This window comes from Saccopteryx bilineata, chromosome X (genome assembly GCF_036850765.1).
Source record: "Saccopteryx bilineata isolate mSacBil1 chromosome X, mSacBil1_pri_phased_curated, whole genome shotgun sequence".
Lineage (NCBI taxonomy): Eukaryota > Metazoa > Chordata > Mammalia > Chiroptera > Emballonuridae > Saccopteryx > Saccopteryx bilineata.
Window position 1 is genome coordinate 104445110 of NC_089502.1, and position 26765 is coordinate 104471874.

At 40.5% G+C, this 26765-nt stretch overlaps 1 protein-coding gene across 1 annotated transcript in view; it reads right to left on the minus strand.

Moving 5' to 3' along the window:
- PHF8 (PHD finger protein 8) overlaps positions 1-26765 on the minus strand; it is a 145341-nt gene that overhangs the window by 56441 nt on the left and 62135 nt on the right. The window contains 6 exon segments of the mRNA XM_066249363.1: positions 125-228; positions 997-1299; positions 3161-3250; positions 22314-22405; positions 24092-24198; positions 24558-24645. Coding sequence (XP_066105460.1) covers positions 125-228; positions 997-1299; positions 3161-3250; positions 22314-22405; positions 24092-24198; positions 24558-24645 — 784 coding nt within the window.

Here is a 26765-nt window from a genome sequence, read left to right on the forward strand (position 1 = left end):
CAAGTTCAATCCCTCCCGGACCCGTGTTCCAGTCCCAGGTCCCAATTCCATGCCTTGTGTTAGTGACATGTTGCCATCAACAGTCCCAGTCCCAGTATCTCTGTGCCCATTTTTCCCACCTCACCTGCCATTAGACATCAATAGGGCCAGCGGGCCCTCATTCCCATCAAGCTCCAAGTCTGGCGAGTCATCATCTGAGTCATTCAAGCAGGTACCAGTGATGTTGAACTGCAGAAGGAGGAGGCTCAGTTGTCAACTGTCTGGATCTCCAATGTGAATCAGGATGGCCAGTTCCCTCCGGTTTCACTGGTTTAGTTTCACTGTCAAAACCACCTCAACGAACATCTTCTGCTAAACTGTTCCACTCCCCCCACCCCCACCCCAAATGATCATAGGAGTAGGAGGTTGAGAATGTTTGGCTGGTTCATGGGGAACCTTCTCAATCTTATAAAACATGTTCCCTACAAATAGAGGGGAGCACCTTCACATGCTCATAGAAGGCACCACAACCATGAAGCAAGGTGGAACCCTGGAGGAGAGCTTTTCTGAAGGACCTATTTAAGAGTCTAACCTGGCACTTACATAACATGGTCTCAAATGTCATTCCCATCCCAGCATTTCAAGATTCAGCTCATGTCAAGTTTTCTGAGAAGAACTCCTGACCACTGCTCCTACCGAAATAGAATCATCCCCCTGTGTCTCAGGGTCCCACACACACCCCTGATTGTGTCATCCGCAACACTTCACTGTACTCATTTGTTTTTATGCCTATCTTTCTCACTAGCCTGTCAGCCTCTTGAAGGTTACATCTACAGCACCTATCACAGTGCCCAGCATAGACAAGGTCTCAATAAATGCCTGTTAAGTGAGTGGGACTGGTAGCCAAACACCAGGGGCCCTGAGGGAGGTGGGAGAACAGGATAGCCTGTCCTTTTGATACCCTGCTCTTCCAAGGGACCCAAAAGGGTTGGGCTGAACCCATGGGCCAGCACCCACCTTTGCTTTCTGGGAAGAGCCTGTCTTCAGTGCCTGATGATTGTATATGTCCATGAGATTATAGCTCAAATGGCCAGCAGGCCCCAAGGCTGAACTCTCCTTGCCCTTTCGCTCTGCCTTCTTGAAGAGTTCCTTGGGCTTCAGGCCTTTCTTCTTTGAACCACTTTTGGAGGCCAGTGACAGCCTGGACATGCCTACTGAAGTGGAATGGGCTGGCCTGGTTAAGGGAATGGAGCCGGCTGGGAAGATCCTCTGCATCCCAAAGATATTGCTCGTCTTCCCAACCTTCTGTTGGAAGATATCCTATAAGAGTGTTAGTACACAAGGGGGTTAGAGCTTACTCAAGGGTTCTCTCTACTAAGAGCAGAGGTCTGTTCATGGCACTGGTGGTACTGCCATGAAGTGGCTTACGGATGCTCCACATATGCACACCCTAATTTTTGCACAATGAGTCACCAAGAATTTACTGGGTGGCATTTCTTTACCCAGCCACTGACATGTAAAGAGAAGACGAGCAGAGGAAAAGCCCAGCATTATTGTCAAAACTGGAGAGGAAAGACTCCAACAGCAGCTGACATGAAACAAAATAATTGAGCACTTAACTGTGTAGTTCCAGCTCAAAAAACTGTAGAATTTGAGAGAAAGAGAGAGGTTCTAGTATTCATTCTGCTACTAGCTACCACTGTGGCCTCAGATAAGTGATTTGACCACTTTGGAGCTCTGTTTACTCAGCTGTAAAATTAAAGAATTAGACTGGAAAGGTGGTTTTCAAAGATGTTCTATAGCTCCTTCGAGCTTCTTGGGAGGAGACCTTGGGACTGCTGGGAGGTGACAGGCAAATCAGAGGAACAAGACGAGCTCTAAGCCTCTTGCCTCTTCATTTCATTCACAGTAGCTACGCTTTGTATATATTAGACTGTATATATTTGGTTGTATATATTAGACTTCCATGTAAAATTTTATTTAAAAAAATAATTCCATTGCTTTAAAACATTTGAAAACCAGTGGATTAGATATGATCCATCACTGAGTCCTCTTCCAAGCAGCCCACGTTCTATGTATACAAAATTGGTTTAAGTGGGAAGAGCTGGATAACAGGTAGGCCTTTTAATTAAACCTAAAGAGTTCTGACAAATGGGATTGGAGGAAAATGAGGCAGGAGGTGGACAGTGTAAGCTATGCTGCAAGAAGTGAAACATGCTGTAAGTGGTGAGTCTAGAAGCCCAAATTCCCAGTAGCTCGCTCTGACCACCCATTAGCATAGATTTAGTGTTAAATGGAACTTTACCACTTCTGAGCTAAAAGAAAATTTAAACTTCCTCAAGTCCAATTCTCCTCTGGTGCCTCTGCTACTGCACCAGCCCACACTGAGTTCTCTCTTTGCCACAAAGTTTGTTAATAACAATGGCTCACATTTATTGAGTACTTACTCTGCCAGGCACTGTGCGAGGGGCTCTACATACATTAGTTCTAATTCTAACAAAACTCTGAAAAGGTGGAGTTATGCCTCCTTTACAGATAAGGACACTGAGGCTCTGAAAGGCTTTCAAGTGACAGAGCAGGAACCAGAACCCAAGTTTCTCTGAGTCTCTTACCACTACACCTTACTGCCTCGTGGTATATGCCACCTGTTGAAACGTGGCTTTGTAATCATCTTCAAGCTGGGAGAACTGTCATTTTGTAGAATGCAGAAACTGAGTCAAAATATTAATAACAACAACAACTACTACTAAGACCACCACCCACCACCACCATGACCCACCATCAGAATTTATTGAGCACCTACTATGTGCCAAGCACTATATTTAATGCTCAACCTGTATTACCTTATTTTATCCTTTTAACGACCCTTAGTAGGTATAACTATTCCCACTTTAGAGGTGAGAAAATGAGGCTTAGACAGGTTCACTCTGTTTTCAGGGCCCCCTACTAGATTGTGAGTTCTTTGTGGGTAGACACTGTATTATATACCCTTAGCACCCAACCCAATTGTGGCATACTCAAGGCACATTATTACTGAATGAATAAATAAATGAATGAATGGAGTACTCGGTGGGGCCTTTCCAACCTTTCCTCTAAGCTCTTATGCCAACTGCAGAGACCTAACCTGCCACTTGAGCCTTGAGCCCTCCCCAACCGTCTCCCCTGCTCCCATGCTTCTTACTTCCACCAGGCGGATCTCCCTAGCCAGATCTTTAATGAGCTGTACAGTCCGCACTGTGTCCGGGATCTCATCCTCGTGGTCTGGCAGAGCCTGTCAAATAAAAAGCATGAGGAATAGATCCACACATAAAGGAACAACTGATTTTCAATAAAGGTACCAAGACAATTCAATGGAGACAGGGAAAAACAAATGGAATTGGACCAATTAGATATCCCTACGACCAAAAAGAACCTTAATCCGTATCTTGCACCATATATACATATACACATACAAACTCTTCAAAATGGATCACAGGTCTAAATGTAACATCTGAAACTATAAATCATTCAGAAGAAAGCAGAGGAGAAAATTTTTATGATCTTGGGTAAGGCAAAGATTTCTCAGGACACAAAAAGCATGAACCATAAAGGAAAAAACTGAAAGCCCTAGCCAGATAGCTCAGATGGTTAAAGCATCATCCCAATGTGCAAAGCTTGCCGGTTCGATCCCTAGTCAAGGCACACATTGAAACAGATCAAAGAGGGAGATGACGTCACAGTAATGGCGCAGTAGGAAGCGATACCGATAAATCTCCCCCAAAACTCAACAAGATCTTCAACCAGAAACAGAAAATCCTATACTTGGAGCCTCCAGATGTTTCACAATACACCCGAAGGTATGGTCGAGTGAAAAATTGGCTAAATATATAATCAAACGCCGAAGGAAATAGGGAGTAAGAAATACTCCGCCTTCCTCACTAACCTAAATAGGGCTGCTTTCACTGGGAACAGAGAATATAGAAACTGAGGTGGGCAAAGAGGGTGAATAGATCCAGGCCGCGGCAAAAACGGCCGAACCAGACTGTGGCACGGAGATCCAAGCCGAGGAAAAACTGTGCCTGTGGCAACCCAGTCAATACAAGCTAACACTCGTGCCAAACCCAGATAAAGAAAGACAAGCGGGGCAGCCATTTTCCCTGATCTCCTGGTTGGCGTGCGCAGATAGTGGGTGACAGATTCCTCCAAGTGCCTCGGCAGTGCGCGCCCGTGTTATCCCACATAGGGGCAGAGTCAGAGGCCTTTGTGTGTGGAATCTCTGGGCCGCCCCAGTGCCCTGAAAAAGCCACGCACGGGGAGGGAGCGAGAGCCAATTCCAACGCTGGAACTTTTCTGTGCGGGTGGGGGTTTCACTCAGAGTGTGAGACTTCTGGCCTGATATCCTGGTCTACACGCACGGAGAGTGGGCAAGAGATTCCTCCCAGCACCTCAGGAGTGGGCGCCCATGCTATCCCACAGAGGGGCAGAGCCAGAGGCCTTTGTGTGGGCCAAAAGCGGAATCTCCGGGCTGCCCCAGCGCCCTGAAAAAGCCACGCAGGGGGAGGGAGTGAGAGCCAATTCCAATGCTAGAACTTTTCCGTGCAGGCGGGGGTTTCACTAAGAGTGTAAGACTTCTGGCCTGATATCCTGGTCTGCGTGTGCAGATAGTGAGTGAGAGTTTCCTCCAAGCATCCCAGGAGTGGGCACCCACCCATGTTACCGGACAGAGTGGCAGAGCAAGAGGTCTTTGAGTGAGCAGAAGCCCCGCCTGATTATGCTAGCAGCTCTGACTGACTGAGCCTTACCCAGAGCCCTGTGCTGAGTGGGAATAGAGTGGGGAGTTGCCAGCTCTTTGAGCCTCTTACTATCCAGGCAGAGGCAGCAGCAACCCTATAGCTGGAATATCAGGCTACAAATTGAGGAAGGAAAGACTAGGAGAGAGGCTCCAGGAACACGGACTCTTTCACTGTTGGAGCCTATAAATGCTAATGAGCCTCGACTGCCAGTGAGACTGAAGCACAATACATGACATCACCATAGAGACTTATCAACTACAAACCTCTACCTGAGCGTGCGAAAGGGGCAGAACCCAGGGCACAGAGTCACCGACCAAGAAGAGGGAGAGAAAAGAAAAAGCAAGAAAATAACCTCTCAAAATCAAGAATAATCCGCAGGCTTTATAATCTATCTCATTTTATTATATTTGTTCGTTTGTTTCTCTTATTTTCATTCTTCATTTTTTTTTTTCGTTCCTCCTCCAATTTGGTCGTTTAACTCTCTGCTGGTCTTACTTTCTCCTCTCCTTGAACTACACTACCCATTAGTGTTACATCTCCCATTATCTTTTCTTTCCTCTTCCTTTCTCTCTATGAGGGCTGCACTCCAAAACCCTTAAATCTCTCTCCTCTTTTTTCTTTTTTCTTCTTTTAGTGCTTCCTTCTTTTTTCTCTCTCTCTCTTTCTTTTATCCCTCTTTATTAGTTTCTTCCTTTCTCCTTTACATCTCCTCTCCTTCAAACGTCAATAACAAACAAATTATCTTATCTGGGACTCAAACCTATGTTTGTGGCATTTTGGGGGGTTTTTACTTCACCTTTTTAACTCACTAGCAGTGCTCCCATCCCTGGCTCTCCATTTTATCTAGTTCTTGTTCCACTAAATACAATGGTAATTTTTTAATTTGTCCCCCCATTTTCCTGTTTCCCTCTTATTCCTCTCATCATAACTCTTAGTCAACCAACAACTAAAAGCAAACCATTTTATTCTTGACATAAATTTTTTCCTTATTTGCTTTTGGTGGGTCCATACCGCCTTGTTTTTTCTTTTTTTTCTTTTTTTTTTTTTTGCCCCTTTATTACTTCTCCCCAATTCAGGCTCTCCATTACAGGCATTGTTTCTTCTATTTAGTACAATATAATTCACAGTTCACCACAAGATTTTCACAAGAAGAGGGGAGAGGAGAGGAAAGGAAAAAAGGGGGGAAATAATTCCCTTTTTTTAATTTTTATATTATTTTATTATTTTTATTTAATTAATTTTTAAAAAAACAACTTTTTTATTTTTTATTTTTATTTTTTTAACTTTTTATTCTTTATTAAATCTCATTAATACTATCAACAAAACAACCCTCAGATGCCATTAAGGAAGAGAAAATCGAATATCATGGACACAAAAGAAAGAGAGGTAACACAGATAGATGAGGAAAAATCTATGGAGAAAAAATTTAATATATGGGAAACCTTGGAGTTAAACGACAGAGAATTTAAAATAGAAATCCTAAAAATACTCAGAGATAAACAAGAAAACACAGAAAGGCAATTTAGGGAGCTCAGAAAACAACTCAATGAATACAAAGAATATATTTCCAAGAAAATTGAAAGTATAAAAACAAATCAAACAGAGATGAAAACTCAATTCACGAGCTGAAAAACGAGGTAAGAAGCTTAGCTAATAGAACAGGCCAGATAGAAGGTAGGATTAGTGAAATAGAAGACAAGCAACTTGAGGTACAACAGAGAGAAGAAGAAAGAGACTCAAAAATTAAAAAAAAGAGATAGCCCTACAGGAATTATCTGACTCCATCAAAAAGAATAACATAAGAATAAGAGGTATTGGCCCTGGCTGGTTGGCTCAGCAGTAGAGCGTCGGCCTGGCGTGTGGGGGACCCGGGTTCGATTCCCGGCCAGGGCACATAGGAGAAGCGCCCATTTGCTTCTCCACCCCCCCTCCTTCCTCTCTGTCTCTCCCTTCCCATCCCGCAGCCAAGGCTCCATTGGAGCAGAGATGGCCCGGGTGCTGGGGATGGCTCCTTGGCCTCTGTCCCAGGCGCTAGAATGGCTCTGGTCACGGCAGAGCGACCCCCCGGAGGGGCAGAGCATCGCCCCCTGGTGAGCAGAGCGTCGCCCCTGGTGGGCGTGCCGGGTGGATCCCGGTCGGGCGCATGCGGGAGTCTATCTGACTGTCTCTCCCCGTTTCCAGCTTCAGAAAAATACAAAAAAAAAAAAGAATAATAGGTATATCAGAGGGAGAAGAGAGAGAACATGGAATGGAGAACATACTCAAACAAATAATAGATGAGAACTTCCCAAGCCTGTGGAAAGAACTAAAGCCTCAAATTCAAGAACCAAATAGAACTCCGAGTTTTCTTAACCCCAACAAACCTATTCCAAGGCACATCATAATGAAATTGGCACAAACCAACAGCAAAGAAAAAATTCTCAAGGCAGTCAGGGAAAAGAAGAATACAACATATAAAGGAAGGCCCATTAGATTATCATCAGATTTCTCAACAGAAACTCTACAAGCTAGGAGAGAGTGGACCCCAATATTTAAAGTCCTGAAAGAGAGGAACTTTCAGCCACGAATACTATACCCATCAAAGCTATCCTTCAAATATGAAGGAGAAATAAAAACATTCACAGATACAGAAAAGATGAGGGAATTTATCATCAGAAAACCCCCACTCCAGGAATTACTAAAGGGGGTTCTCCAATCAGATACAAAGAAAAAAAAAAAAAAAACAAAGCCACAAGTAAAAGCTCCAAGAAGAACATAATAAAACCAAATTTAAACTGTGACAACAACAAAAAGAAAGGGGGGGAGAGAGGATGGAGATTAACAGTAGCAAAGGATGATGCAGTGCAAAAGTACTCATAAAATATTGCACTACAATGAACAGGGTAGGAACCCTTTTCATTACTTAAAGGGAACCACCATTGAAAAAACCACCACAGAAGCACGATTTAAAAAAGATAGCAACAGAGGAAAGATGTATGGAATACAACCAAATAAAAACAAAAGATAGAAAGACAAAAGAGAAGGATCAAACAAGACACAAAACTAACAGAAAGCAATACATAAAATGGCAATAGGGAACTCACAAGTGTCAATAATTACACTAAATGTAAACGGATTAAATTCACCAATAAAAAGGCACAGAGTAGCAGAATGCATTAAAAAAGAAAATCCAACTGTATGCTGCCTACAAGAAAGTCATCTAAGTAACAAGAATAAAAACAAATTCAAAGTGAAAGACTGGAAAACAATACTCCAACCAAATAACAACCAAAAAAAAAGCAGGCGTAGCTATACTCATATCTGACAATGCTGACTACTAGACAGCAAAAGTACTCAGAAACAAAAATGGCCATTTCATAATGGCTAAGGGGACACTGAATCAAAAAGACATAATAATTCTTAATATATATGCACCAAACCAAGGAGCACCAAAATATATAAGACAGCTACTTATTGACCTTAAAACAAAACTGACAAAAATACAATCATACTTGGAGACCTCAATACACCGCTGACGGCTCTAGATCGGTCATCCAAACAGAGAATCAACAAAGATATAGTGGCCTTAAACAAAACACTAGAGCACCTGGATATGACAGACATCTACAGGACATTTCATCCCAAAGTGACTGAGTATACATTTTTCTCCAGTGTACATGGATCATTCTCAAGAATTGACCATATGTTGGGCCACAAAAACAACATCAGCAAATTCAGAAAAATCAAAGTAGTACCAAACATATTTTCTGATCATAAAGCCTTGAAATTAGAATTCAACTGCAAAAAAGAGGAAAAAAATCCCACAAAAATGTGGAAACAACATACTTTTAAAAAATGAATGGGTCAAAGAAGAAATAAGTGCAGAGATCAAAAGATATATACACACAAATGAAAATGAAAATACAACATATCAGAATATATGGGATGCAGCAAAGGCAGTGATAAGAGGGAAGTTCATATCACTTCAGACATATATGAACAAACAAGAGAGAGCCCAAGTGAACCACTTAACTTCACACCATAAGGAACTAGAAAAAGAAGAACAAAGACAACCCAAAACCAGCCAAAGTAAGGAGATAATAAAAATCAGAGCAGAAATAAAAGAAATAGAGAACAGAAAAACTATAAAAAAAAGTAATAGAACAAGGAGCTGGTTCTTTGAAAAGACCAACACAATTGACAAACCCTTGGCAAGACTTACCAAGGAAAAAAGAGAAAGAACTCATATAAACAAAATCCAAAATGAAAGAGGAGAAATCATCACATACATCATAGATATACAAAGAATTATTGTAGAATACTACAAAAAACTTTATGCCACTAAATTCAACAATCTAGAAGAAATGGATAAATTCCTAGAACAATACAACCTTCCTAGACTGAGTCAAGAAGAAGCAGAAAGCCTAAACAGACCTATTAGTAGAGAAGAAATAGAAAAAACCATTAAAAACTTCCCCAAAAATAAAAGTCCAGACCCTGACGGCTATACCAGCGAATTTTATCAAACATTCAAAGAAGACTTGGTTTCCTATTCTACTCAAAGTCTTCCAAAAAATTGAAGAAGAAGCAATACTTCCAAACACATTTTATGAGGCCAACATAACCCTCATACCAAAACCAGGCAAGGATGGCACAAAAAAAGAAAACTACAGACCAATATTTCTAATGAATACAGATGCTAAAATACTAAACAAAATACTAGCATATCGAATACAACAACATATTAAAAAAATAATACATCATGATCAAGTGGGATTCATCCCAGAATCTCAAGAATGGTTCAACATATGTAAAACGGTTAACGTAATACACCATATCAACAAAACAAAGAACAAAAACCACATGATCTTATCAATAGATGCAGAAAAGGCTTTCGATAAAATACAACACAATTTTATGTTTAAGACTCTCAACAAAATGGGTATAGAAGGAAAATATCTCAACATGATAAAGGCCATATATGATAAACCATCCGCTAACATCATATTAAATGGCACTAAACTGAAGGCTTTCCCCCTTAAATCAGGAACAAGACAAGAGTTGTCCACTCTCTCCACTCTTATTTAATGTGGTACTAGAGGTTCTAGCCACAGCAATCAGACAAGACAAAGAAATAAAAGGCATCCATATCGGAAAAGAAGAAGTAAAGGTATCATTTTTTGCAGAGGATATGATCCTATACATCGAAAACCCCAAGGAATCCACAAAAAGACTAATAGAAACAATAAGCCAATACAGTAAGGTCGCAGGATATAAAATTAACATACAGAAGTCAACAGCCTTTCTATATGCCAACAATGAAACATTTGAGAATGAACTCAAAAGAATAATCCCCTTCACGATTGCAACAAAAAAATTAAAATACCTAGGAATAAACATAACAAAGAATGTAGCCCTGGCCAGTTGGCTCAGTGATAGAGCATCGGCCCGGGTTTGATTCCCGGCCAGGGCACACAGGAGAGGCGCCCATCTGCTTCTCCACCCCTCCCCCTCTCCTTCCTCTCTGTCTCTCTCGTCCCCTCCCGCAGCGAGGCTCCATTGGAGCAAAGATGGCCCGGGAGCTGGGGATGGCTCCTTGGCCTCTGCCCCAGGCGCTAGAGTGGCTCTGGTCGCAACAGAGCGACACCCCGGAGGGGCAGAGCATCACCCCCTGGTGGACGGAGCGTCACCCCCCCCCCCGGTGGGCGTGCCAGGTGGATCCCGGTCAGGCGCATGTGGGAGTCTGTCTGACTGTCTCTCCCCGTTTCCAGCTTCAAAAAAAAAAATACAAAAAAAAAAAGGATGTAAAAGACTTATATAATGAAAACTATAAACCATTGTTAAGAGAAATCAAAAAAGATATAATGAGATAGAAGAATATTCCTTGTTCTTGGTTAGGAAGAATAAATATAATCAAGATGGCCATATTAACCAAAGCAATATACAAATTCAATGCAATTCCCATCAAAATTCCAATGACATTTTTTAAAGAAATGGAACAAAAAATCATCAGATTTATATGGAACTATAAAAAACCCCAAATAGCCAAAGCAGTCCTAAAGAAAAAGAATGAAGCTGGGGGCATTACAATACCTGACTTCAAACTATATTATAGGGCCACAACAATCAAAACAGCATGGTATTGGCAGAAAAATAGACACTCAGACCAATGAAACAGAATAGAAAGTCCAGAAATAAAACCACATATATATAGTCAAATAATTTTTGATAAAGGGGCCAACAACACACAATGGAGAAAAGAAAGCCTCTTCAATAAATGGTGCTGGGAAAACTGGAAAGCCACATGCAAAAGAATGAAACTGGACTACAGTTTGTCCCCCTGTACTAAAATTAACTCAAAATGGATCAAAGATCTAAACATAAGACCTGAAACAATTAAGTACATAGAAGAAGACATAGGTACTAAACTCATGGACCTGGGTTTTAAGGAGCATTTTATGAATTTGACTCCAAAGGCAAGAGAAGTGAAGGCAAAAATTAATGAATGGGACTACATCAGACTAAGAAGTTTTTGCTCAGCAAGAGAAACTGATAACAAAATAAACAGCCAACTAAATGGGAAATGATATTTTCAAACAACAGTTCAGATAAGGGCCTAATATCCAAAATATACAAAGAACTCATAAAACTCAACAACAAACAAACAAACAATCCCATAAAAAAATGAGAAGAGGACATGAACAGACACTTCTCCCAGGAAGAAATACAAATGGCCAACAGATATATGAAAAGATGCTCATCTTCTTTAGTTATTAGAGAAATGCAAATCAAAACTGCAATGAGATACCACCTCACACCTGTTTGATTTGCTGTTATTAGCAAGACAGGTAATAGCAAATGTTGGAGAGGCTGTGGAGAAAAAAGGAACCCTCATACACTGTTGGTGGGAATGTAAAGTAGTACAACCATTATGGAAGAAAGTATGGTGGTTCCTCAAAAAACTGAAAATAGAACTACCTTATGACCCAGCAATCCCTCTACTGGGTATATACCCCCAAAACTCAGAAACACTGATACGTAAAGACACATGCAGCCCCATATTCATTGCAGCATTGTTCACAGTGGCCAGGACATGGAAACAACCAAAAGGCCCATCAATAGATGACTGGATAAAGAAGATGTGGCACATATACACTATGGAATACTACTCAGGAATAAGAAATGATGACATCGGATCATTTACAGCAAAATGGTGGGATCTTGATAACATGATACGAAGTGAAATAAGTAAATCAGAAAAAAACAGGAACTGCATTATTCCATATGTAGGTGGGACATAAAAGTGAGATTAAGAGACATTGATAAGAGTGTGGTGGTTATGGGGGGGAGGGGGGAGAGGGAGAGGGAACGGGGGTGGGGGTGGGGCACAAAGAAAACTAGATAGAAGGTGACGGAGGACAATCTGACTTTGGGTGATGGGTATGCAACATAATTGAACAACAAGATGACCTGGACATGTTATCTTTGAATACATGTATCCTGATTTATTGACATCGCCCCATTAAAAAAATAAAATTTTAAAAAAATAAAATTAAAAATAAAAATAAATAAAAAAAGAAATAGATCAAAATTTCTGTATGTGTCTCTCTCCCTTCCTGTACCTAAAATCAATACATAATTTTTTTAAAAAGAAAAAATTAATAAACCAGACTCAATAAAAAAAAGCAGACTCAGAAAGATTTGCAAAACATTTATCTAATAAAGGACAGTGTCAGGATGTGTGAGGAACTCAACTGAAGGTTTCAGTCACACCACTCAAAAAGTCAAGGACCTCAGGGAGATGTCTGAGGACATCCCAGCCGGTCCCATTTGTGAGGACAGAATTCAGTCCTGAGTAGCTACCGGCCCCCAGCTAGCTCAACAGTAAGGCAGGGAGAGAACTACTGGTTATCTTAATTTGTCTGTAATCTTTTTGAATCCTAGAGATTTACATGTTTATGGAGCCAAACCTCTCAAGCTTTTATTTATTTATTTTCAAGATTTTCCTTTGTGCCTGACCAGGCAGTGGTGCAGTGGATAAAGCATTGAACTGGGATGTGGAGGACCCAGGTTCAAAACCCCGAGGTCACCAGCTTGAGCACGAGCTCATCTGGTTTGAGCAAAGCTCACCAGCTTGGACCCAAGGTCGCTGGCTTGAGCAAGGGGTTACTCAGTCTGCTGAAGGCCCACGGTCAAGGCACATATGAGAAAACAATCAATGAACAACTAAAGTGCTACAACGAAAAACTGATGATTGATGTTTCTCATCTCTCTCTGTTCCTGTCTGTCTGCCCCTATCTATCCCTCTGACTCTTGCTCTGTCTCTATTAAAAAAAAAAAAAAAAAAAAAAAATTTTCCTTTGTGACTCCTTCCACAAGTTTTTACTTCACTTCAGTATCCAAAAGATTAATAAAAATCCCTCAGCATTTACTTGTTTCCCATGGTTTGACTCTTTTAATCCATCTGGAATTTATTTAGGTGACTGGGTAGGGGTTGAGGCCTAGAACCCATGTGACCCAGCCAGATAACCTGAATAGGTTCCGCCTCCTAGCCCAGGGGCTCTGGAAAAGTGAGGAAGCAAGTGCTTCTCATGGGATTCATCTGCATTTCACAAAAGACTTCTTCCATAAGCATAGGCTCCTTAGATCCATGTCCTTCTCTCTTTCAGCACCCTTTGATCATACTATTTGGGGGCTCCTGGTCCAAGGCATGAGTGCTTAGGACCCATCCATTTCCCTTCCTTTTACTGTTTCTGGGATAGAGTCACTATGAAGTTCATTTCCTTGGGGGGGGGTCAGAAATGAAATTCAAGGTAGCCACACCTGAAGAATGTAAAGAAACAGAATTGCAAGCTAAGGTCCAAGTATAGATGAGCCTGGGGAGCAAGAGAAGGCACAAAACATGAAGTCCAAGCATATCTGAGGGGAAGGTTAACAACAGGAAATTGGGAGATCGTGCAAGTCAAGCCTGCAGAGACTAAAGGTCTCGTTAGGCCACTGTATGCAAAAGAAGAAGTCTATAAAAAGTGGCCCTGGCCTGACCTGGTGGTGGCACAGTGGATAGAGTGTCGGACTGGGATGCGGAAGGACCCAAGTTCGAGACCCCGAGGTCGCCAGCTTGAGCGTGGGCTCATCTAGCTTGAGCAAAAAAAAGCTCACCAGCTTGGACCCAAGGTCACTGGCTCCAGCAAGGGGTTGCTCGGTCTGCTGAAGGCCCGCGGTCAAGGCACATGTGAGAAAGCAATCAATGAACAACTAAGGTGTTGCAACATGCAATGAAAAACTAATGATTGATGCTTCTCATCTCTCTCCGTTCCTGTCTGTCTGTCCCTGTCTATCCTTCTCTATGACTTACTCTCTGTCTCTGTAAAAAATAAATAAATAAAATTTTTAAAAAAAAAAGTGGCCCTGGCTGGCTGACTCAGTGGTAGAGCATCAGCCTGGAGTGTGGAAGTCCCGGGTTGGATTCCCAGACAAAGCACACAGAAGAATCGCGCATCTGCTTCTCCATCCTTCCCTCTCTCCTTCCTCTCTGTCTCTCTCTTCCCCTCCCACAGCCAAGGCTCCACTGGAGCAAAGTTGGCCCAGGCACTGAGGATGGCTCCATGGCCTCTACCTGAGGCACTAGAACGGCTCCAGTTGCAACAGAGCAACGCCCCAGAGGGGCCGAGCATCGCCCCCTGGTGCGCATGCCAGGTGGATCCCAGTTGGGTGCATGCGGGAGTCTGTCTGTCTGCCTCCCCACTTCTCACTTCAGAAAAATACAAAAAGAAAAAAAAGTATCAGAAGCATAAAAAATATATTGATATGTCTTCTACTTTTTGCATTTAAGATTGCTTTTTAAAAAATTCAACATCTTGAGTAGATATTTCACTCATATAATTCAAAAATCAAACAATATTAAAAGATATATATTGAAAAGCCTTATCAACTCCACTAGGCAATAAGCTCCATTAGGCCACCCCCATATGCCACTTTCATTAGTTTCTTCTGCATCCTTCCAAATTGTGTCTTCAGGCAAATGCAGGCACATATAAATATAATTCTTATTTTCTCCCATTTTATACATAAGGTAGCACACAATACACACAGTTCTACACCTTCACTTGACAAATTCTGGAGATATTCCCAAATCAGTACATAAAGAGCTTTCTTGATCTCTTTTATAGCTAACCGTTCAATATTCAACTGGATAGATGGATACTGACATATTTCTAAAAGGCCATTTTGGCAGTATACATCAAGAGTCTTACATTGTTTTCATATACTTTGATTCAGTAATTGATCTTCTAGGAATCTATCCTGAAGAAATAATAAAGAGATGAGGGACAAAGACTAAGCAAACAGATAGTCACTGCATGATTTTCTATAACTACTCCCCAAATAAATGAATACATAAAAAAGCAACAATAAACAAGTGGTTAGGTAAGGATGGTACATCCCTGTAAAAGAATATCATGTAACTATTAAATGTTTATGGAGAACTCTGGTGACACAAGAAAATTTAAGCCTGACCAGGTAGTGGCACAGTGGATAGAGCATAAGACTGGGATGCAAAGGATCCTGGTTCAAAACCCCGAGGTTGCCAGCTTGAGCACAGGATTATCTGGCTTGAGCAAGGCTCACCAGCTTGAGCCCAAGGTCACTGGCTTGAGCAGGGGTTCACTCACTCGGCTATAGCTCCCCCCCTTGTCTAGGCACATATGAGAAAGCAATCAATGAACAACAAAGAATTGATGCTTATCATCTCTCTCCCTTCCTGTCCCTCTCTCTGTCCCTGTCACAGAAAATTAAAAAAAAATAAAATAAAAAATAAAATTCAAATAAGTCAACCAATTCAGATATAAAATTGTATGTACAGAGGGACAGCAATTATGTTTTCAAAATGCATATAAGAAAGATCAGCCTGGAGAGAGAGAAGATGGCAGCAGAGTAGGCGGATGCACAGACACCCAGCTCTCAACACCAAACTGGAATACAAATCAAATTAGAAAAAATCAGCATGAAAAACCAACACTGAACTGCAAGAACAGCTCTCAAAAACCAAGGAGCAAAGAGGAAGCCACAATAATCCTGGTAAGGAGTGCCTGAATCTCCTCTGCTTACAGGAAGGGAAGGAGAGGGGTGAGGCTGAGAGCCCAGAGAGAATTTCACAGAGGAAAAAGAGCAGAAACTACTGCTCACAGCCACTGACCTGGCGACCAGGGAGCAAGATGGGTTGAAAAGACCAGCTTATCTCCCAAGTGGAAAAGACAGGGAGAGGGACAGACTGTGAGGGGCTAAGGTATGCAAGAAACAAAATTAAAAAGCTGACTCATTCGTGCTGGAGGCGGCCATAGCTGGGGGAGGGACTGAACCTTTCACAAAACAGAGCTGAAGTGCTTCCGGATCAGAGATCTCCGGACATCTATCCAGCTCCAATCAGCACAACAAGACACAGCTGAAAACAAGAAGTGGGGAGGAGGGGCAGTAACTCAGGTCTCCATGGAGATCTGAGATACACCTCCCCCTACTGAAGCTGAGAGAAAAAACCCTGCCCCCAGTGAGATTAGTTGGAGGAAGAGACCTTCAGCTTCTCAGGTTACACCCACAGCATTCCTGGATACAGTTTCAAGGAAGCCCCCTGCTGAGATCAGTTAACAAGACTATCACCTGTTAAGAAAACAAACAAATCAAGACTTCAAAGCTGCCCAAATCCGAAAGTGGATTACAAATAATAGCTGATACCAACCCACGAAGACCTAAAAATAACACAACTGAAACTGGAGGCAGACAACACCAAGCCTAGACTCAATCAACTCTACAAATAAATAAAAAAAAGAAGAAGAAGATGAGAAAACAAAGGAGTGCAATCCAAATGAAACCACAAGAGACACTTTCGAGAGATGAACTGAGTGATATGGAAATAATCAAACTTCCAGATGCGGAGTTCAAAATAATGATTGTAAGGATGCTTAGGGATCTTAGAACAACAATGGAGGGGCAGTTTGAAAACCTAAATAAAGAAATAGCAAGTATAAAAAAGAATCAGTTGGAGACGACAAATACAATATCAGAAATAAAGACCACAATGGAAGGAATTAAAAACAGGATAGATAGAGCAGAGGATCGAATCAGCGAGTTAGAAGACAACTGGAATGAAGGCATGAAAGCAGAGAAGAAAAGAGAAAAAAGACTCAAAAAGTCAGAGGAAACTCTTAGAGAGCTCTGTGACAACATGAAGAGAAATAACATCCGCATCACAGGGGTTCCTGAAGAAGAAGAAAAAGAACAAGGGATAGAGACTTTGTTCAATCATATCATAGCTGAAAACTTCCCTAAATTAATGCAAGAGAAACTCTCACAAGTCGAAGAAGCACAGAGGACTCCATTAAAGAGAAACCCAAAGAAACCTACACCAAGACACATCATAATTAAAATACCAAAGCTAAGTGATAAAGAGAAAATATTAAAAGCTGCAAGAGAAAAAAAAGTTATCACCTACAAAGGAGCCCCCATAAGGATGACATCTGACTTCTCAACAGAAACACTTGAGGCCAGAAGGGAATGGCAAGAAATATTCAAAGTAATACAGAACAAGAACCTACAACCAAGACTACTTTATCCAGCAAGGCTATCGTTTAAAATTGAAGGAGAAATAAAAAGCTTCCCAGACAAAAAACAACTCAAGGAATTCATTACAACCAAACCAATGCTGCAGGAAATATTAAGGGGCCTGGTGTAAACAGATAAAGTGGGAAAAGAATACAGAAAAAAAAAAAAGAAAAAGGAATACACCTTTAAAGAAGAAAATGGCAATAAACAACTACATATCAATAATAACCTTAAATGTAAATGGATTAAATGATCCAATCAAAAGACATAGGGTAGCTGCGTGGATAAGAAAACAGGACCCATACATATGTTGTCTACAAGAGACACACCTTAGAACAAAAGACACACACAGATTGAAGGTAAAAGGATGGAAAAAAATGTTTCATGCAAACGGAAATGAAAAAAAAGCTGGGGTAGCAATACTTATATCAGACAAATTGGACTTTAAAACAAAGGATATAGTAAGAGATAAAGAAGGCCACTACATAATGATAAAGGGAGTAATCCAACAGGAAGATATAACTATTATAAATATCTATGCACCTAATATAGGAGCACCCAAATATATAAAACAGATTTTGATGGATTTAAAGGGCGAGATCAACAGCAATACTATAATAGTAGGGGATTTCAATACCCCACTAATATCACTAGATAGATCCTCAAGAAAGAAAATTAACAAAGAAACAGCAGACTTATTGGAAACACTAGACCAACTCGATTTAATAGATATCTTCAGAACCTTTCACCCTAAAGCAGCAGAATATACATTCTTTTCAAGTGCTCATGGTACATTCTCTAGGATAGACCACATGTTAGGGCACAAAAGTGCTCTCAACAAATTTAAGAAGACTGAAATCATATCAAGCACTTTCTCCGATCACAACGACATGAAACTAGAAATGAATCACAGCAGAAAAGCTCAAAAATTCTCAAACACATGGAAACTAAATAGCAGGGTGTTAAATAATGAATGGATTAAGAATGAGATCAAAGAAGAAATAAAGAAATTCCTAGAAACGAATGACAATGAGCATACAACAACTCAAAATTTATGGGACACAGCGAAAGCAGTGCTGAGAGGGAAGTTCATAGCACTACAGGCACACTTTCAGAAGCTAGAAAAAGCTCAAATAAACAACTTAACCCTGCATCTAAAAGAATTAGAAAAAGAACAGCAAGTAAAGCTCAAATGTAGTAGAAGGAAGGAAATAATAAAGATCAGAGCAGAAATAAATGACATAGAGGCTAAAGAAACAATACAGAGGATCAATGAAACTAGGAGCTGGTTCTTTGAAAAGGTAAACAAGATTGATGCACCTTTAAGTAGACTCACCAAGAAAAAGAGAGAGAGGACTCAAATAAATAAAATTAGAAATGAGAGAGGAGAAATAACAACTGACACAACAGAAATACAAAATATTGTAAGAAAATACTATGAAGAACTGTATGCCAAAAAACTAGACAACCTAGATGAAATGGACAAATTCCTTGAAACGTACAATCTTCCAAAAATCAATCTGGAAGAATCAGAAAACTTAAACAGACCAATTACACCAAAGGAGATCGAAACAGTTATCAAAAAACTCCCAACAAAGGAAAGTCCGGGGCCCAATGGCTTCACAACGGAATTCTACCAAATATTCAAAGAAGAACTAACTCCTATCCTTCTCAAACTATTTCAAAAAATTCAAGAGGAAGGAAGACTTCCAAACTCCTTTTATGAGGCGAACATAATTCTGATTCCAAAACCAGGCAAAGACCACACAAAGAAAGAAAATTATAGGCCAATATCTCTGATGAATATAGATGCTAAAATCCTCAACAAAATATTAGCAAACCGGATCCAACAATATATGGAAAAAATCATACACCATGATCAAGTGGGATTTATTCTGGGGAGGCAAGGCTGGTACAATATTCGTAAATCAATCAATGTGATTCATCACATAAACAAAAAGAAGGAGAAAAACCATATGATAATTTCAATAGATGCAGAAAAAGCATTTGATAAAATCCAGCACCCATTCATGATAAAAACTCTCAGCAAAGTGGGAATACAGGGAACATACCTCAACATGATAAAAGCCATCTATGACAAACCCACAGCCAACATCATACTCAATGGGCAAAAATTAAAGCAATACCCTTAAGATCAGGAACAAGGCAGGGGTGCCCCCTTTCACCACTCTTATTTAACATAGTCCTGGAAGTCCTAGCCACAGCAATCAGACAAGAAGAAGAAATAAAAGGCATTCAAGTTGGAAAAGAAGAAGTAAAACTATCATTATTTGCAGATGATATGATATTGTATATAAAAAACCCTAAAGTCTCAGTCAAAAAACTACTGGACCTGATAAATAAATTCAGCAAAGTGGCAGGATATAAAATCAATACTCAGAAATCAGAAGCATTTTTATACACCAACAATGAACAGTCAGAAAGAGAAATTAAGGAAACAATCCCCTTCACAATTACAACCAAAAAAATAAAGTACCTAGGAGTAAACTTAACCAAGGAGACTAAAGACTTGTACTCGGAAAATTACAAAACATTGATAAAAGAAATCAAGGAAGATACTAACAAGTGGAAGCATATACCGTGCTCATGGTTAGGAAGAATAAACATCATTAAAATGTCTATATTACCCAAAGCAATTTATAAATTCAATGCAATACCAATTAAAATACCAATGACATACTTCAAAGATATAGAACACATATTCCAAAAATTTATATGGAACCAAAAAAGGACACGAATAGCCTCAGCAATCTTAAAAAAGAAGAATAAAGTGGGAGGTATCACACTTCCTGATATCAAGTTATACTACAAAGCCATTGTACTCAAAACAGCCTGGTACTGGCATAAGAACAGGCATATAGATCAATGGAATAGAATAGAGAACCCGGAAATAAACCCACAGTTCTATGGACAACTGATATTTGACAAAGGAGGTAAGGAAATACAATGGAGTAAAGACAGCCTCTTTAACAAATGGTGTTGGGAAAATTGGACAGCTACCTGCAAAAAAATGAAACTAGATCACCAGCTTACACCACTCACAAAAATAAACTCAAAATGGATAAAAGACTTGAATGTAGGCCGTGAAACCATAAGCATCTTAGAAGAAAACATAGGCAGTAAGTTCTCCGACATCTCTCGGAGCAATATATTTGCTGATTTATCTCCACGGGGAAGTGAAATAAAAGACAGGATAAACAAATGGGACTATATCAAACTAAAAAGCTTTTGCACAGCTAAAGACAACAAGAACAGAATAAAAAGACAAACTACACAATGGGAGAACATATTTGACAATACGTCTGATAAGAGGTTAATAACCAAAATTTATAAAGAACTTGTAAAACTCAACACCAGGAAGACAAACAATCCAATCCAAAAATGGGCAAAAGAGATGAATAGACACTTCTCCAAAGAGGACATACAGATGGCCAATAGGCATATGAAAAAATGCTCAACATCACTAATCATTAGAGAAATGCAAATTAAAACCACAATGAGATATCACCTTACACCAGTCAGAATGGCGCTTATCAACAAAACAACACAGAATAAGTGCTGGCGAGGATGTGGAGAAAAAGGGAACCCTCCTACACTGCTGGTGGGAATGCAGACTGGTGCAGCCACTGTGGAAAACAGTATGGAGATTCCTCAAAAAACTGAAAATCGAACCGCCTTTTGACCCAGCTATCCCACTTTTAGGAATATACTCCAAGGACACCATAGAACGGCTCAAAAAGGAGAAATGCACCCGCATGTTTGTGGCAGCATTGTTCACAATAGCGAAGATCTGGAAACAGCCCAAGTGTCCGTCAGAGGACGAGTGGATTAAAAAGCTTTGGTACATATATACTATGGAATACTACTCAGCCATAAGAAATGATGACATCGGATCATTTACAATAACATGGATGGACCTTGATAACATTATACGGAGTGAAATAAGTAAATCAGAAAAAAAACTGAGATGAATCCATACATAGAAGGGACATAAAAATGAGACTCAGGGACATGAACAAGAATGTGATGGCAACAGGGGCGGGGGGGGTTGGGGGAGGGGGGAGGGGGTGAAGAAGGAGAGAGGGGTTAGGGGAGGGGAGGGGCACAAAGAAAACCAGATAGAAGGTGACAGAAGACAATTTAACTTTGCGGGAGGGGTATACAGCACAATCAAATGTCAAAATAATCTAGAGATATTTTCTCTCAACATATGTACCCTGATTTATCAATGTCACTGCATTAAATTTAATAAAAAAATATTAATATTAAAAAAAAAAAAAAAAAAAAGAAAGATCAGCCTGACCAGGCAGTGGCGCAGTGGATAGAGCGTGGGACTGGGATGCAGAGGACCCGGGTTCGAGACCCCGAGGTCGCCAGCTTGAGTGCAGGCTCATCTGGTTTGAGGAAAAGCCCACCAGCTTGAACCCAAGGTCGCTGGCTCCAGCAAGGGGTTACTCGGTCTGCTGAAGGCCCGCAGTCAAGGCACATATGAGAAAGCAATCAATGAACAACTAAGGCGTTGCAACACGCAATGAAAAACTAATGATTGATGCTTCTCATCTCTCTCCATTCCTGTCTGTCGGTCCCTGTCTATCCCTCTCTCTGACTCACTCTCTGTCTCTGTAAAAAAATAAATAAATAAAAATTTTAAAAAAGAAAGATCAGAAGAAAATATACCCAAATGTTAATGTTAATTTCCTCTGAGTATTAAAACTTCAGGTGGTATTCTTCCTTCTTTATACTCTTCTGTATTTTTCTAAGTCTGTAGAGTAAGCGTGTATTACTTTTTTTATAATCAGAAAGAAATGTTTGAAAATGTAATCCAAAGAGTTTCAGCCCAGTCCTCTATTCTAATGACAGGAGTCCATAAGCCTGGCTGGTGTCTTCTACCTCCCCAAAGCATCTACCCAAACCCAGTCCCTATGAAAGGCAGAACTGTAGAGGAGGTAGAGAAATAAGTATATTTACTTCTTTCCTTGTCCAGGCTCTAAAAGCCAAGTTCAGGGCTTTGCCACCATGTACCAGGTAGGAGGCAGGATGTCTTCTGTTCTCTCGTAAACCTAAGGGGTGAAAGAGGAAGGCAGAGTGTGAACAAAACCATATGGGGCTTGTTACTTTTTTTCATGCAATCAGAGAAAACGCTCAAGGTTCTAAACACAACTCCAGATCTCAGTTTACAATAGCGTCCATTTAATGAGTACCTACTACGTGCCAGGCATTTGACATCTACTATCTCATTTAATCTTTATACCCACTCTGTAAGCCAAGTGTCACTATCTTATTTTATAGTTCAGGAAACTGAGGCTCAGAGAGGCAAAGAGACATAACCAAGTGCATACACCTAGTAAAGTGCCAAAGCCAAGACTGCAACCATGTCTGTCTGAATCCAGGGCCTGTGCATCTCTCACCACACTATTCTTCCTCTTTGCTTTCAAAATAAAACAAATATTCAGAAGGACCATGATTACCATCTACACAGGTCTAAGTTACTCCAGGAGGAGGTTATTACAAACAGCAAGATTTAGGCTCAACAAAGAACTGTCTGCTAAACTGAGCTGTTTAGAACAAGTAATAGAGTTAGTCATCTAAGATCTGATTGAACACTTAAGTGACAGGTTGTCTAGGTAGCAGAATAAGGACTTGAGGTATTGGGTAGGAGACTAATCATTAGTCTCTAAGGTTCTTTATAACTCTGAGATACTGATGCCTCCTGGCCAAGTCACCTTGAAGAATCTCAAGTCTGATCAAGGGAACCACTCTATTTCAAAGCAGACCAGTCAAGAGGAACTCAACAGGTTAGCTTCCACTTGGGATGATACCTGGAACCAACACAATGATGCCATGATGATTAGGACTGGGCCTTGTCCCCGTAGGAAGCAGACTTTCTCAAGAAACTCTGAGACTACCTAGACTAAGTTCCTTAGTTTAATTGGTAGGAAATAGGGATAATTTCACTGTTATCCAATTTTCTCAGCCACCTTTGCTGATAAAAAAGCTAAAATCCATGTTCTAGCCCACACTATGCTTAGTAAAAGAGCTAGTCATAAAAGATAATATACTGTATGAATCCAGTTTTGTAGGATTTCTTTTTGTATTTTTCCGAAGTGAGAAGCGGGGAAAGGCAGACAGAGACTCCTGCATGCACCCAACCAGGATCCCCCCCTGGCATGCCCACCAGGGAGTGAGGCTAAGCCTCTCTGGGGTGCTGCTCCACTGCAACCGGAGCCATTCTAGCACCTGAGGCAGAGTCTATGGAGCCATCCTCAGCACCTAGGCCAACTTTGCTCCAATGGAGCCTTGATTGCAGGAGGGGGGGGGGAGAGAGAGAGAGAGAGAGAGAGAGAGAGAGAGAGAAAGGAGAGGGGGAAAGGTAGAGAAGCAGATGGGCGCTTCTCCTGTGTGCCCTGGCCGGGAATCAAACCCGGGACTTCCACATACCGGGTGTACGCTCTACCGCTGAGCTAACCGGCCAGGAATCAATTTTACGGGATTTTTGAAATGACAAAATTATAGACATGGACAACAGATCAGTGGTTTCTAGAAGTTACGGATAGTGCAAGGGAAGAGACTGGGTGAGACTACACCACGGCTAGCACCAGGAACATTCTCTGTGTGGATGAAATTATACTGTACCTTGACTGACGTGATGGTTACAAGTACACACACATACACAAGTACACACACATACAAACAAGCACGCTCAGGACATCAAGGTGAAAGAGGAAAGTTGGTAAAAGGCTTTGTACCTCGAAAGATGTCCAGGATGTGCTTTCCCACATACCAACAGATGGTCTCAAAGTTGGGGAACTTGAAGAGGTCTGCTGTGCTCAGCCGCTTTTCAATCTCATAGGCTCTGGAGGAAGTAGAAAAAACACAGTGATAAGGATCCCATTTATTGAGCACCTACTATGATCAGCTATAATTCTGGATGTTATACCCATTATCTCTAATCCTTACTACTACCCTGTAAGATCCTACTTTATGGGTTAGCAAATTTGGGGTCAAGGGTTATGTGACTTGCCCAAGTCACAAAACTACTAAGTGAGGAAAGAGATAGTCATTCTCAGACTAAACAGCACCAAGGAACCAGTATCCATTCCTTTCTGATCATCTTGCCTCCTTTAATGTTGCACTCCTCACTATATAGGAGAACCCAAAGATTTTAGCAATTGGGAATGGCCAACTCAGGATCACCACAGCCTCAGGACTCACTTGAGCTGCATTTCGATGTTAAGGCTGTGTAAGAAGTTTCCTCCAAAGGCAAGGCAATCCACAGGGGTCAGCACAGCATGGATCCATCCTGAAGTTCAGTAAGGTAAAATCAGAGCAGGAAGACATCTCCACTGCCCACTCAGCTCAAACACAACTCCTTAGAGTCCTGATAGCAGTTAGCTTCGTAGTGACTTAAAACATTCTAAGTTCCTCTGACTCAGAACATTTTAGGTCCCTCCATTCTCCCAATATCCATCCTGGCAAAGTCTGCCATCATTATACCCCTGAACTGGAACAACATATGGGGTTAATAAACTCCTACTTTCCTCTTCCCATTTCAAAATATCTCTGTTGCGTCACCCATCCTCTCTCTTGTCTCTAAGAAGGGCATCACCTTCTTGCCATCACTACCCCCATCTAACTCTGCCCTAGATAAAACAAAAAGTTTTTGTGTTGGACAGATACAGGTTCAAATTCTACTAATTCTACTAATGTTCAAATTTAGCTAAACGTCCACTTCAAAGGTTGATCGTGAAGCATGCACCTAAATTGGAACTCTATTCTTCTCACCCTTAACCCTATACCACCTCCTGGAATCTTCTGATTTTTCTACTTAAATCTCTCTTATATTCACCTCCCCTTCTCCATCCATTTATCCTACCAATGCTTTGTCAGACCCCCTCATTATCTCTCACCTAGGCTACTTACAACAGCCTCCAAACTCAAAACTATGCGCATGGTAATACTAAGATATGATTTGTCTTTTTCACCCTCATTATCTCACAAGTGTACAGCAGAATTTTCTAGAGGGCATATGACATTATATCACAACATGCAGAAGTAGCTTTGAGGATCTTCTGTTAACCCAAACGTTAAAAAAAATTGTAAAAATGTAAATGTAAATCTTCTCACTAAATTATATTAGTCTGAAAATAGTTATTTTTCACAAAAATTGTTACACTAATATGTAATGAGATTATTACTATATTATAATTCTCAATGAATTAACAAATATTGTAAAATTTTGTTTTAATTTATAATCTGATAAATATTAATATAAACCAAAAACTAAAAGCTCTTTTGGATCTTCAATAATATTTAAGAGTATAAAAGGGTCCTGAGTCCAAAGTGTTTGCAAACCACTGCTCTACACCAATCTCAAACCTCTTGAAGTCTATCTTTCACATCCCAACCCAAAGTAATATATCTAAAATACAAATCTTCCCATGCCAATCCCTGGCCAAAAATCTCCAGTAAAATGTCCATCCACAGAAGAATGAATCATATACCATATACTCATACAATGGAACACTGGATAGCAAATAAAATAAATGAACTTTAAGCTACATGATTCAACATGGATCTCATAATATTCAGAGAAAAAAGTTGAGTAGAATATAACTCTAACATGATGACTCCATTTATAAAACATTTAAAAACATGTAAAACAATACAATATATTGCTTAATGTGGCATCCCATATAATAAAGGTATCAAAATACGTAAAATGAAAATCACCAACTTTAGGACAATGGCTAGCTCTGAGAGGGAAAAATAAGAATGTAATTGAGGAGGCCTAACCAGGCGGTGGTGCAGTGGATAGAGCATTGGACTGGGATGAGGAGGACCCAGCTTCGAGACCCTGAGGTCTCCAGCTTGAGCGTGGGCTCATCTGGTTTGAGCAAAGCTCACCAGCTTGGACCTAAGGTCGCTGGCTCGAGCAAAGGGTTACTCGGTCTGCTGAAGGTCCCTGGTCAAGGCACATATGAGAAAGCAATCAATGAACAACTAAGGTGTTGCAACGAAAAACTAATAATTGATGCTTCTCATCTCTCTTCATTCCTGTCTGTCTGTCCCTATCTATCCCTCTGACTCTCGCTCTGTCTCTATTAAAAAAAAAAAAAAAAAGAATGTAATTGAGAAGTATACAGGAGGCTTCAAATAATTTATAAAAATTTATATTTTTAGTTAAGTTATAAACACATGAATGTTCATTATATTATTCTTTATAACTTCTGGTACCTTTGAAATATTTCATTAAAAAATAAATAAAACAAAGATTTATTGGTCTCTAGTCACCTATGAGATAAGTTCAGCCTGCCTATCTTTTCAGCTTCATCAGCTCTCAGCCCTTTTAGGATCCAGTATCCATAAACGGCTCCCACACAGTCTTGCTTTCTTTACTTATGCCTTTCCTGTGTCTAAGAT